This window comes from Xylocopa sonorina, chromosome 5 (assembly GCF_050948175.1).
Source record: "Xylocopa sonorina isolate GNS202 chromosome 5, iyXylSono1_principal, whole genome shotgun sequence".
NCBI lineage: Eukaryota > Metazoa > Arthropoda > Insecta > Hymenoptera > Apidae > Xylocopa > Xylocopa sonorina.
The window spans coordinates 13105156-13119227 of NC_135197.1; the positions used below are offsets into that span (position 1 = coordinate 13105156).

Genomic DNA, 14072 nt, shown 5'->3' on the forward strand with positions numbered 1-14072 from the left:
AAGAAACAAGATATCCGGCAATATTGTTCGCGTCGAAGAGCAGAGAGTGTATCCCTCGCGTAAACGACGATTAGTCTACGTAGAGCATCGGTAGAGTTGGCGTCCGCGAATTTCGTTTGCTCGCGTCGTGAACGTTTCCGAGTAAGGACGAGTGGCACTGTTTTCGAACGAAACGAACGGTAACGCTGTGCTGAAAAGGAGCGCCAGGAGAAAAGTGAGGAGAGAAGAAAGAGGAGCGGAAACAGAGACTGCGCAAAAAAAAAAAAAAAAAAAGATAAAAGGAAGACGCGGTGCGATAGAAGAGAAGTCGGAGATAAGAGAAGAGAGAGCGTGGTTAAAGTGGGTGAGAGGGGGTGGCGGTGGGGCGAGAGGGTGGCGGAATAACAAGGAAGAGGAATAAGGAAAGGAGGAAAGAAGCGAAAGGTAGGTCCACTCGTCGGAGGGAGCCATCGAAGGTGGAGGAGCATGCGAGAGCAGCTCCTCGGTGTTTCAACATGACCCAGCCTTAGTAGGGTACCTTTGCTGGCGTACACCCTCCGCGCCGCGACACGATACGACACGTAGAAGGAGGTGGTGGAGGAGGCGGAGGAGGTGGCGGCGGCGGTGGCGGCGGCGGAGGCTAGAGTGGTGGTGGAGGACGGAGTGGAGGAAGAGGAGGAAGAGGACGGAGAAGAAGAAGACGAGGAAGGAGGAGAAGGAGACGGAGAAGGAGACGGAGGCGGAGAAGGAGGAGGACGGAGGACTCGCTAACGACGGCGAACGTCCTCGAGGGTGCGAGATACCAGCACCAGCAACACCACCGACGACGATGATCGCGACAGGCGGCGAACGACGTACATGCTGGAGGAGGAGGCGGCGATTCGCGTTTGCTGCACTGGCCTCGGCCCTACTGGCCCTGGCGATCGGTCCCGCTACAACCGAGGGACACAGGCCAGCGCCGAACAATCCGATCATCCTTCAGACGAGCATCAGCAAAACAACAACGCCCCTCTACGTGCACACGGGGAACGGTACGATATCGCCGAACGGCAGCAACAACAATGAATACGAGGACGGGTACAACGGTACGGTTCGTCATCACAAGAAAGCCGCGGATGACTCCGAAAAGACGCCCCTCTTTCCCCCCGATCTATTCACCGTCCAGCAACGGCGACACGGTGCCGTGCTACTTCACGTAATCGGTGTTGTGTACATGTTCGTCGCCCTGGCGATCGTCTGCGACGAGTTCTTCGTGCCGTCATTGGACGTGATCATCGAGAAACTCGAGATCGCGGACGACGTTGCTGGTGCTACTTTCATGGCGGCCGGTGGTTCAGCCCCGGAACTGTTCACCTCGATCATCGGCGTGTTCGTATCGTTCGACGACGTCGGTATCGGCACCATCGTCGGTTCGGCCGTTTTCAATATCCTATTCGTGATCGGCATGTGCGCCATATTCTCGCGTACGGTGCTCTCCCTCACATGGTGGCCTCTGTTCCGCGACTGCACCTTTTATAGCGCCAGCCTGCTCACCCTGATCTATTTCTTCCACGATAATTATATTCATTGGTACGAGGCGCTGGTGCTTTTCGGATTCTACTTGGCTTACGTGAGCTTCATGAAGTGGAACCAACCGATGGAGAGGCTGGTCAAGAGAGTGCTCTACAGGAACAAGGTGACCCGAGTTAGGTCTACCGATCAGCTGATGCCCTCGGTATGTAACAACACGCTGTTTCCTACGTAAACGGGTATATGCACACGAGAAGAGAATCGACTCTTACTATCCAAACTTAACGACACCCCCCTCCTCCTAACGCTCCCCTCGCGTTCTTCCCTCTGCCTCTCTTTTTATCTTCGCGTGTCAGATCGATCTACGACGACCTGTATCCCTAACGTTCTCTGCGGCTGCCCCATCGCGTTGCGAGCTCCTCATCCGTTTCGTACCGTCTCGTTCTTACCCGAGGAAACCGTCGCGTGACTTTGCCTACTCGCACGGCTACTCGTGGCCGGTGTTTTGCCTCGTTCCCGGACATTGCCACAATTTCGCTTCTCTCTTCGTTTTTCGATTCGAATATGCCTGCTCGCGACATTGACCACCGTCCCCTTGCCAACGTTCGACCGTTCCACTTCCCTCTACGACTTCTGTTCCACGATCGAACGATCGAGCCAGGTTATCATCCGCTTACTTTAGCGAATGGAACGAGATTTCGGTACTTCCATCCACTTTGCATTTATTTGCTCGAACATCGAGCATCGATCGCCCTCCTGTCGTTCGTGCGTCCAGTTCGGAACAAGTACCGAAAGTAAACCAGGTGAAGACAGAGTTATGCACCGCGACGAATTCCGTTGGCCCTCGGATCGGCGCGCGGGCCCTTCGCCACCCTGCACTTCACGCGAGGTCGATCTTGACGAATAAATTGCATTCGTTACGCGCGTCTCATCCAACGGCGCGCTTAATTAGCACACTTACCGCGTCTACCCCAGTTCAGGATCAAAGGAGCACGTCTCTTACTCGCTCCTGAAAATCTTGCCAGCAACTTTTAATTAAACTTCCGCAAATGATCTTCCCGACGCCTGCTCCTTCGATCGAGCGGCGAACAGTGGTCGCGCGAGTTCAATTTTTCTCGAACGATCAACTTGCGTTCGACAAGGGGGAGGATCCTGATTCGTCGAGCGAACATTTCGTCGATCGTCGAGCGATCCAGGGAGACAGAGGTCGATTCTAAATTCGAGACGGGTCGAGGTGAAATTGGTTATCGAGAGGACACGCTCCACCGCAATCACGAATCCGGAAGAGAGCTCCTTTGTGGTGATGTATCTCGCGGGGAGCATATTTTTCGATGCTCTCCTTCAACCGGATCGATCGATCCGCTCTGAGAATGTGTACACGAACGATTGCACTCGGGTTTATATTTTATTGCTGACGTAAAATTGTCCTTCGCTCCATTGTCGCGTATAAAAACGGAGGCTAAAAGGTTCTGAAACGATAGCGATCCTGGGCAAGCATCCTGGCGTGATTCAACCCCGACGTTACGGCGATTGGGGCAGAAAAATTTATGGGAGCCGATACGCGAGTCATCGCGACACGGAAACGGTCGCATCCGAGGTGTTGAAAAAAAAAACGAACCTCGATGAAGAAATCGCGGACTAGATTAGCCGTAATCGATGGTTTGTCGATCCGCGGAGTCGTTAGCGTCGTTCGATGCACGTTGCGAGCAGGGAGGTTCCACCGGCCGCGTTCAGAATGGAAACGGTTGCATAATATTTCGCCGACGCGATTACGTTTTCATAGCTGGCGGCGTGCTTGCGTTGCAGAGAAATTTTTGTCGTCACGCGGCAGGAAGATGGATAGCACATGGGAACTGTCAGAGCGCTAATTGCATTATCAAGATTCTGGCTGATAAAAAGCGATGCGACCGTTACGCTTGCGCCCGCGTAAAAGCCGTACGAACGATTCGCTGTCGTGAGACAGAGCCATAAACTCTCGACTCGTTTTTAAAAGGCCGGAGCACGATTCCATCGAGCGAATGCCACCGCGGAATCTTTGTCTATTTATTCGTTTGCTTATTTAACATCTTGATCGCGTGTATGGAAAACCGAAGAGTATCATAGGAGAAGAAAATCGAACGGATAATTGATGAGGATGGGCGAGGTTGTTGGACAGGTTTCCACGGGTGCCGTTAAATCGCGCAATTTCCGTGCCGGTTTATCCCCACGCTGATTCTACGCGCTGTGTTACCATCACGGAACAGTGAAACGGTCGCTGTCAATCAAACGCAACGTCGAGGGCGCGAAATATAATTCTCTTATTGACACTGATTAGCGATTGGTGAAAACGGAAGGCAGACACGCAAACGACTGGATAACCGTATGCAGATAGATTCGCCGATCGAAATTTCCATTACCCCTTTCGCAGTTAGATTTAATTCCATTACGAAAATTGTCTCGCCCCCTCCCTTTATGTATATTTCATAAAACAACTCGCATCGGGTACATCTGATTGCAAATTCACCAACCTTTCGCACGGTTACGTTTTAGTCAAACATTCGAATCGTCGCTATCTCAGCGTAAACCATCGAGAGGAATTAAAGTGTTTACCTAGGACTAAGCAAACAATATGCAGTATCTCTGTTGATGGAGAGAGACGCTAATTTGCTTAGACAGCATTGCCGTATCGAGCGCGTTTACCACATCGTCGTATCGCCTGAATTCCAGCTCGAGGAGCAAGCTACAATCCAGACAGTGGAGCCAATGGAGAAATTAAAGGTTCGATTAATATACGAACCCTCTGTCGAGAGATATCCGCGGACTGCGAGGCAGTCAGTGGGTTCGCGAGAGGAGCTCATCGGCGCCTACTCTCATCTGTTCCACCCTGTTCAATTTCCATTTTCTTCCGGTGGCCGTTCGCGATGGCCTCCAGCCCCTCGTGAACCTTCCTCCTCGCAGAAGTTACGGCATTGCAGTGTGCTGAGGCCCTCCACCCATCGTCGAATCGATTCGACAGAGGCCCTTCCACGCTTAACCTCGCCGCGACGATATACAACTACCCGACGGCTTTCACCTCTCCGTGTACTACGCTCTCTGTCTTCCTCCGCTTTACGTTGTATAAAACGTACGTACGCTGATCGGATTCACGCTCGAGTTACCAGCGATCCGCCTACGGAGGCCCGTCTCACCAGGCAGACCTGAAGTAATTTACAAGACCGCCTGAGTAAACGGCTCGCGCTAATGGTACGATTAACCTGGCGCTTTTAGTTGTCACGAAGTGACAACGTTTACTAGCTGGGAACACGCGAGTTCGTCGGATTTTTCTCTGGTTCCACGATATCGCGAGGGTGGGTTCGAAGGAGTTTTAAGGTCTCTCGCGTAGGTTCGACGAACCTAGCGTGGGTTAATTCGCAGCAATTAGGTGTTTCCTTTTTTTTGTTTCACGGTGCGACGAGAATTTCTTCGTCGCGTGTAAACGTTTACGGAACGAGCATCGAAATTTTCGAGGGTGCTCGACGCGAGGTGCTGTTCCGTCGGTGCGTGTGGAGTAGTCGCGACCCTTGAAAAGGGACAAGGGTTCCCGCTGTGAGAATATGAAAATCTGAACCGTGGCTGGCTCGCGAGCTGGCGCGAAACTAGCTGTACCACGATCCATAGACATTGTGTATATACATCACGTGTAAATCGTGCCACTATTCAGAGCTACAACCGGCTCGTGGAGTTCGTAGTATCGTTTTTAGGGTTTTAAGTACTTGGAAATACCCTGAAACGCTTCGAGTAATAGAGAGGACACAGCGTGGGGGTGGTTTTGCGATATAAATCTGGCTGACGATACAGCTGGAAGACCGTGATTCTTCGACACAAAGGAAATCGAAGCAGCGGAAGTATTTTCTACCCGTAGATAAATGAGTTTTGAAATCAATTGTCCTCGCGTGCTCTTGACGTTACATTTACCGACCACGGTTATCTTCCGCCTCCCCCGATTGCTCGTTTCATTTGCGGACTGTCGTATTCCTCCTTTCCTCGATACTTGTTTTATTTTTATTCGAACGATGTACTGCCGTCGAACAAAATGGTTTATTCAAAGACGAAGCATCGGATAGAAGGGGAATCGTTCAACCACGGGGGATTAACGTTTACGATCGCAGCGACGCTCCCTCTGTCCACATCGGTCCACAGCAAGTCGAGGAGTTCCCGTTCATCCCCTAATTGGGGATACTTGTCGCTCGGAATCGAGCGGAACTTTTGATTAGATCCTCTTGGAGGGTAACGCGGACCGAATTATGGCTCGCCTCGCTTTGTACCGCGTTTACAATTAAACGGTCGCAATTAAGAGAGAGACATTTCAAAAGTGTCTTCGAACGACTCGCCATCGAGCGATCGAACGCGCAGCCGCTCGCTTAATTAGATCGTTGTACTGTTTCGCGAGCAGCGGTCGGAAAACAAACAAAATGCAAAAGTTGTTTCAACTCAGCGCCGCCTGTTTTTTTTTTCTTTTCTCTTTTTTCCCTCCCGGGAAAAATGTATTCTCGTCGGCTAACGATAATGCGCGGCCGGGATTCTTTTGTTGAAATATCGATTCGCGGCTGGAAATTCGTCCCAACGTTACCTTGACCAATGACATTTCACCGCTTTCCCAGGAAACGATGCATCTTTCTGTCGCTCTGGCTCCGTGCACTCGGTAAAACGATCTCGCGCGGATGCTTCCTGATCGATGGATCGACATCACGCTCGCGATAATCGACCCGCTGTTCGTGAAAGGGAACGAATCGCGTACGAAGGGCTGCAGCATCCGATCATCGACACCCCGTTCCAGGGGGATGCAAAGAAGCGTCCATCGTCCATTCGACGATGCGTCGTTATCACAAAACGTCGAGAACAAACATCGAATTACGGTAAATCGTCGACGAACGGTGCACAGTTTACATTGATCGATTCACTGTTCGATTCCTCCGAGTAATCCCACGAGAGAGTTGCGGTCGGTTATGTTGGTTTTAGTTGGATGAAAAGAATCCGGGTCAACTGGCTGGGTATTAGTCTCTCCAGCAGAGATTCGATAGAATGATTACGGTAATTAATATCTTTCGAGGAGACTGTTCGAACGTTCGGAGCTGGCGAAGTTTCGGATCGAAGCCGAGCGGGGACGGGCGTTTTGAATGGGTGGTTGGTACTCGGTTCGTCCTCGATGCATTCGTACGTATAATCGGATACGCGTCGATCGGAATGCTCACGCAGAGTGAGCAACTTTTCCTAATTAAATTTCCCGCATTGTCATAGCTGGGCTGGGCTTTGTGTCTCGCACGTGCACGCCTACGGGAGGGAGAAGTTTGCCGCGTGCTCGAGGCTGGTTTGTTTCGGGCTTTTGTCGTTCCCCTCTCTGTTTCCGTGACCAACTTGGCTCGTGCAAAAATGATCGATTTCGAAGGCACGGCCAGCGTGCGCGCGGCATTATACGTGCCTCGTTCAGGCTCCCTTCACGAGGAAACACGCAATTAAGGGATTCGCCGTTCTCGTCAAGAGGCGGAAGAAGCACGAAAACTTGGAGCGGCGAAACTTCTGCTCAAAGCGAAAGGTTCTCGCCTCTAATACGCCGGTCTAATCTACTCGCTGGAACGTTTAACCGGCGCTCGAAATCGTTCGTGTGTCTTTCCGTTTCGTTCCCCAGTCAAGCGTTGCGTTTAATTACCCTTCGAACCGCGCCAAGCTACGACGTCCCAGCTAATTTATTCTCCGCTCGATAGTTTCACCTTCGAGTTTATTAAATCCACCGGTTGTTGGCAAGTTTTTTACCATCCGTCCCAACTGTGTTCGCGTTCTCCCGAGTCATTCGTGCCTCGAGACGTTCCAACCCCCGTTCGATGTGTATCCCAATTTGCGTTTTCCTCCTTTACATCCACCCTGTACTTCTCCGCGTTAATAACAAGGCTCCTTCCGTTGGCGGGGAGGGCAACCAAATAAAACGCGCCTTCTCTCAGCCCGGCACTGAAGCACCGCTTTCGACGAACTCTGCGCTCGTTTCCGGGTTAACTGAATTCCACCGCGCGAGCAATTTCGAGTTCCACCGTTTGCATTAGCGTTCTCGCGATCAGAAGAAGAAGATTGGCCCCCGCCTTCGAGTTGGCGGTTTTCGCCTGAATTAATTAAGTAGGACTCCGGAAGCCATTCAGATCGTGCGTTAGGCGGTTGCACACGTGTGCATCGATGCATCGTTCGCGTATCTCGGTTGCGAGAGTCGAACGGAGCCGTGCGAGATAGGTCGTTTCGACCGCGTTCAAACACGACGCCGCCTCGCAAACACACGCCAGGCCTGGCGAAAACGACGGGATCATAGCGACGGTTTGTTTTAATTGGCCCCCTGCCGACAGGCTGACCCGAGCCACCGGCGAAATTACTCTATCGATCAGCATCGAACACCTCAGAAACACCACGAGCAATCATCGTGCCTCATAATTACTATAGAGTCGAGTGCTCGCTACAGCTCGCGTCGAGAGGCACCCTCGCCTCTTCCCCGTTGCTTTTTCCAACGTCCTCCCACCCCTCTCTATCCGCCCTGCAAGCTTGCGAGATGTCGCGAGGAAGAGAACGAAACGAACCGCATTCAAGAAACGAGATGCCCGTCGTATCGATCGAAGGTCGCAATTATTTGCACGACTAAAAGTAAGTTTCAAGGATTCCGCTTCTTTCGCCCCCACTCGTTTTTTCGTTTCTCTTCTTCTCTTTTCCTTTTTATTCTGTTTCTTCCACCTGTCCACGGTCTCTACTTCTTTTTTTCTCTCCCCTTCGGTTTCTCCTTCCCTCAGCCCTGTTATTCGCTAATTAAACCGCGACCTTCGGCCACGCTTACGACGCCGCATACTCTTTCCTCCCTCGACGCGTGATCTCTATCTCTTTCACTCTCTCTCTCTCTATCTCTGTCTCTCTTTCTCTGTGCACAAGTCGATGTGAAACGCTTACGCGAGCACTGCATTTTTTTTCGTGTGGATGTGTGCCGCCTTGCGAGAATCACGAATCATCAACCAAACAATTACTCGATTGTCGTTACTGTGATTGTAACTGGGTGTTTCTTGCTTGCAGCACCAGAGCGCCGCCCAGGCATTGGTGAGTCGCATGTCTCTATCTCTTTTTTTCTCTCTCTCTCTCTCTCTCTCTTTCTCTATCTATCTATCTATCTACCTTTCTCTTTCTATCTCTGTCCTATGCGTTTCTCATTCACGATCGTTGACAAACTTTCTACACACCATCGGCTGCTGAACTTGCGCGGGGGTTGAACCGTCGTCTCTCCCCTCGCGCAAGTCGAGCAGCCGTGGCGCGTCGTGTCAGCGCGATGCATGATTCTGTGTCATGTGCCTTTGATCGATGTATTTATTCATGACAGCATCAAAGTGAAAACCGGATGGCTCCGGAAGTCGCGCAGACGAACGCTTCCGCGACGCATACGCGGACGCGCGCGACTTTCGGATCGCGACTCTCTAACGCGATGTATACGCTAATTTAACCCTTTGACTGCGACGCGTTTCACCGTCGAAAACTAAAATACGATATCCGTTGTTGATCGGATGTACGTGGAGCTTAAACGTTCATTGCTCTTTGTTTACTTAAAAACGCATATCTACCGACTACGAGAAGTTGTTCCGTCGGATTATGCGCCTCTGTATCGCGAACACGTGGTCGTTATATCGCAAACGAGGAAATACACTTTGAGCACCTGGTACCGGTTAATGGACAACATGTTTTCATATCGTAGAAACCGTGGTACGGCTGCCCAATGGGAGGTGGCTTTATCCAGTGCTATTAATTCTCATTGGACAGCCACCCTGCGCGTTTCCGTTGCTTAGCTTGGAATCATTGCTCCCGTTTGCAGACGACTATCCTTAACGAAGAAATACAAAAGAGGACCGAGATTTAAGCGCGTTTGAAATTTCGAACAGAGGATCAAAGCACGGAGGCACGTGCGTTTCGTAGTCAAAGGGTTGAAGCGACATCAGCGAATCGAAGGGTGGGACAGTCGCGAATTGGAGATATTTCGAAGGGAATTCGAACCCAGGGGGTGGGTGTAAATTATTGAAGGGTAGAACGGGGCAGAGGTCTCTTCATCTGTCCGTGAGATTACGACGCGCGGCCTCATTGTCACCTTCGACTTCAGCCACTGCGGCTCTGATCTATCTCTCTTCCATCAAGCACCCTCGGGTCGGTTCAGGATGCACCGGTGCAGGCAAGTCGCTCCCGCGCATGAGAAGTGGCAGCTGCGACAAAAAAGAATCGTTTATCCACGCCCTCAACCCCGTTTCCGCATAATAGATACGTAGACACGTACACGTACGCAGCATCCACTCGCTGACACACGTGTACACACTCGTTTTACCGACCAGCACACGTGAACTCCACGTACACGCATTTCAAGTCCACACACACAGGGAGCAAGGAGGTAAAACGAGGGGGGAGGGTGAAAGAAAGGAAAAAGAGAAATTGCTTCGACCGGTTGAACGTACACGAGCGCGAGTGTTCCGTTCGATGACAACATCCATCGTGACGCCGGTAAGTACGAACGATCCGCAACCACTCTGATCGAAGTGCTCCGTTCGTTCATTCGTTCGTTGATTTTCGACCACAGCACTGGTGTCTCCTCGCGTCTTGCGTTGTTCATCGACAATTTGGGATCGTTTTTATTTCTACTGAGACCGCAAGCGTGTATCGTGGACGAGAGTATCCATGTCGAGCATATTATACTCAAGCATACGGTGTAGAACGGGAAGTCAGAAATTAATGGGATCCCAAGGAGTTCAGCTGAACGCAAGTCTCGGGTCATTGGATATCCGAGTGATGTGGTTCGAGTTTGTAGCCCGATCACGTAGAGTTCAACTAGCCGATGGACTCGCGTTGACCTGGCTCCTCTCCTTCGCGTAAACCTCGCTAATTAACAGCCCCTCACAGAATCGAACGATACACCATTGCAATTGGCATCGATCTTTAAAATCTCGCCTACGATCTATCCGCGCAACCCCAGCGACAACGAGTCCACGAGCTTTCTCAATCGCGATAAATCGGCTCGGTTAAACGATCGCGTAACTCGCTCGAAGAAAGGAAGTTTCCTGCGAGACTGTTGTCCTTCCTCGCATATTCTGCACGAGGGAACTTGAGGCGAGTGATTTCCCACGGCAACGGGAACTGGGTCGTGAGTAAAAGTTGCGTAATTGCGGCGCTATCGGCGCCGATTGCCGATTCCATTTGAAACGTTCCACGCGAGAGAGAAAGGCAGGTAGTTTAGATCGTGGCCAGTTTCGCGAGCCAAAGTAAAGGGGTGGTTGACGCAAACTTGCTACAGCGATGCAGCCGATTCTCTCGAATCTCAATAACGCTCGCCAGCTCGTCACGATCAACCCTATTACCGTTAGCGATATCCTATCGAGACGGAAATCGTAATCGATTCGAGGGGGAGAGTCGGTTCGCGTCGAGGTATCATCACGGTCGCTCGTTCCCTGAGAACCTTCGCCTCGATTCTCGAAGGCTGCGAAGGCGTGTAAGATCGTCGCGGAGGATCGCGTTCCCTTCGTTCTTATTCCGATGCCGATCCTCCGCGTCGAAACGAGCCGGAGAAAATTCACTCCACCCCGGAGCTCGATTCGCCAGTTCATTTCCACGTCTTTTAATTTCCTTCTCCTCTCGCTTGATCGGCCGTTTGCTTAGTCCCCATCCTCCTCGTCTCAGCGGAACTTTTCATCGAGCCGTTCCATCAATACGTAATGAACATCGGTGTTCGTTAACCCTCTACAATCGGAATTCTTCCTCGAGAAAAAAAAAATTGATCGTCGATTGTAATTAACTAGACGCGAACTTTTCCACACGGTTGAGACGTACACGAGACGCTGTTATCAAAGTGGCGTCTACTGCGCGATCTCTCCCCATTTTGGAGGAACGTTGCATCGAGATCGGGATGAGAGTGGAGGAATAACGAAAGAGATTCACTCGCGGTCAGGACTTTTGATATCTGTCGCGACAGTTTAACCCGCATTAGCGCAAATGTGTACCCAGCGACGGTTAATATCGTTTATAGCCGCGCTATCGGGCACAGGCTGTGGATATTTATTGCTTCGAAAATGGCCGCGACCGCCGACTGTTCAGGCTCGCCAGAGGAGTTGTCTATTATAGACCGCAATATTATCCAACGCGCGGCGTAAAACTTTCGATTGCTATCGGACGTTCCGTTTCTGCTCGCGCTCCACACTTTGCCTTGGGAAAAAAAAAACAGATAAAAACCGGTGGAGCGCGTTTTCGATTCGCTTTGTGCGCGTTCCATGCCCGATACTCGTCGCACGCGTGAACAACACCAGGATCATTTGTTTCGAAAGATGAATCGAGGATACGATACGTTAGAGCGAATCGATGATCGAGTCGCGCCAATTTCAACTCTCTCGAAGAAACATCGAGCAAATCTCCAATGGTGATCTCTCATCTGGTCGTTATTTTCATCTACGCGAAACGAATCGACGGATATCGATCTGCGAGAAGAACGTCGAGCTGATTCTCGATTAGACGAGGGCAGCCTAGTTCGCGGTGTAAAAACAGCGTTCGAACCGTTATACTTGGAAACAGAAGCAGGGAATGAGCTTAAGGACAGGTCTAGGGTAGGGAACGGTCACGGAGAGGCGATGGCAGTGAATCGACTCGGCAGTAGCGAGTCGTCCGATCATTTATTTACGAATATTCCGGCAGCTCCGCGGTGCATGCGAGCCCAGTTGCACGTTAACGCACACACTCTCTGTTCGACGCTTTTAATATTACCCGCCGTTCCATTCATGCCACAAAGAGGCTTTCCGATTCATCAGCATCCTCTGGACCCTCAGGCTTTGTCTGCTGTTAACGGTGTCACGAGGCGGCCTCGTATTTTCAATTATCTCGCGAGAAGAACCAGCTGGTAACGAAGAGGATCGTTTCCATCGAGATCGCTCCGCCATTCGTCTCGCAAGACGATCCACGATCGCGACTCCGTCGCTCGAACGACTCGCGTTCCTCTCGCGTCGCTCGTTTTAACGACCGCGAAATAATTAAGAACTCCTTTCGCCCGCATCCTAATTGATTCCACTCGGTTCGAGTGGCTCGACGAATGTAGTTCACTTTCGCCCAGTGTTTGACCCAATTGCCGTCGACGAGGCGAAATATTTCAGCGGCCGTGCTCCCTCTAATTACGTCAATCCGATCTTTCGAGACAAAGGGTCCAACGGACAGCCCAGCGTACTCCCGCGTCGCCTCGTCCAACATCTGTCATCGCCACGCGTACACCCGATCGCTGTTATTTTCCGCGATCGCCTCGCTAGTCTCGCATTTTCCACGCGTTTCGAGCGCGTTGCTCTCGATCGACCCTGCCAACCCTTCGTTCGAACCTCTCGCTGGAGAACTTCAAGGATCGACTCGCACCAAGCGACGATCCGCGCGAGGAGAATCGAACCGTCGCGTTTCCGTTCTCCAACCGCTCCAACGTGGCGATATTACCGTGGCGAAAGTGCAAAGCTCGCACAACAAGTAACTATGAGAGGCTAAAGGGAACCAGGCCTGTTTCCAGCCGAAACTGGCTCGTTTATGAGTCCAGGATCGTTTCACCCTTTGAGTCGACTAGCGCGCACCCCTCGCAAGGGGGATGGAAAAGTTTGCTCGTTCGAAACACCGTCGTCCCTGGCGAGCATCGAGTCTGGTATTGTTCGAGTGCGAGCAAGTAGCGAGTACCAACGGATCCAACTCGCTTGGTCTGCTCGCTGCTCTTTGCCTAGCGACGCGTTCTTGAAATATTGCCAGCTACGATAAACGCCTACGCCCTTCGAGTTCGACGCGACTTGGTCTCGCTTCGGATGGCCGCGCGTTGCACACGCGACGAGCTACCCGGAAACGTGGAAAAAAAGCGAACGAGGGGGAAGAAAGAAAGGCAGGGGGAATAAACGGGAAGGCGAACGCGGGCACGTATCGAGCGTCGCGACGGCGAGAACGCCCGTTTCATTCGCCTCGTTTTCACGCGCGCTTGACGTATCGACAGCGTCGACGCGCCTCGGCGCGTCTCAAACTTTCCGCCGCGCTTTCGACTTCCGCCGCGTTCCCCGGCTTCCGTTCCGCCTGCCATCGATTCCATTCCCGCGCTGAAGAATTTAGGGCTCGCGGTAATTGGAATAGTCCCGAGCGGAAATTTTGATTAAGTAAGACCGGAACGAACGGCCTGAAATTATGGCGTCGCCGACAAAAGGGTATATTTCTATTACTTGGCGCGCGCTACCGGTTTCTTGCTTGCCCGCCTACCCGCTAATGAATAGCCGACTTCGCTGTATAATTAACTGTAATGCTTTTACCGATAACAGGCCATTAAGCGCTTCTTCGTCCAACAGCCGACACTCGCCTACAACCGTGGACGTTTGCTGCCCTCCCGTCTTATTTTCACTCGTCCCTCCACACACTTTCCTCCAAGCCGCTCCATCGCTTCTTCGACTACCAAACGATTGAATCGCCGTTATTCGATTAGGTAAACCGACGAGGCTCCTTTAAACAGAAGCGTTCCCTCGGCCCCGTGGGTGTACGGCTCGACGGAGCAAAAGTGAGGCCTCCAATGCGCATATTCAAACGGACAA

The 14072-nt window shown here is 51.6% G+C and overlaps 1 protein-coding gene across 3 annotated transcripts in view; it reads left to right on the forward strand.

Moving 5' to 3' along the window:
* Positions 1–660: 660 nt before the first annotated feature.
* Positions 661–14072, forward strand: part of Nckx30c (solute carrier family 24 member Nckx30C) — a 38684-nt gene continuing 25272 nt past the window's right edge. For all 3 annotated transcript variants that reach the window (XM_076894634.1, XM_076894636.1, XM_076894635.1), the window contains exons 1-2: positions 661–1693; positions 8542–8565. In XM_076894634.1, coding sequence (XP_076750749.1) covers positions 809–1693; positions 8542–8565 — 909 coding nt within the window. In that variant the 5' untranslated portion in view covers positions 661–808. The remainder of the gene's footprint in view (positions 1694–8541; positions 8566–14072) is intronic.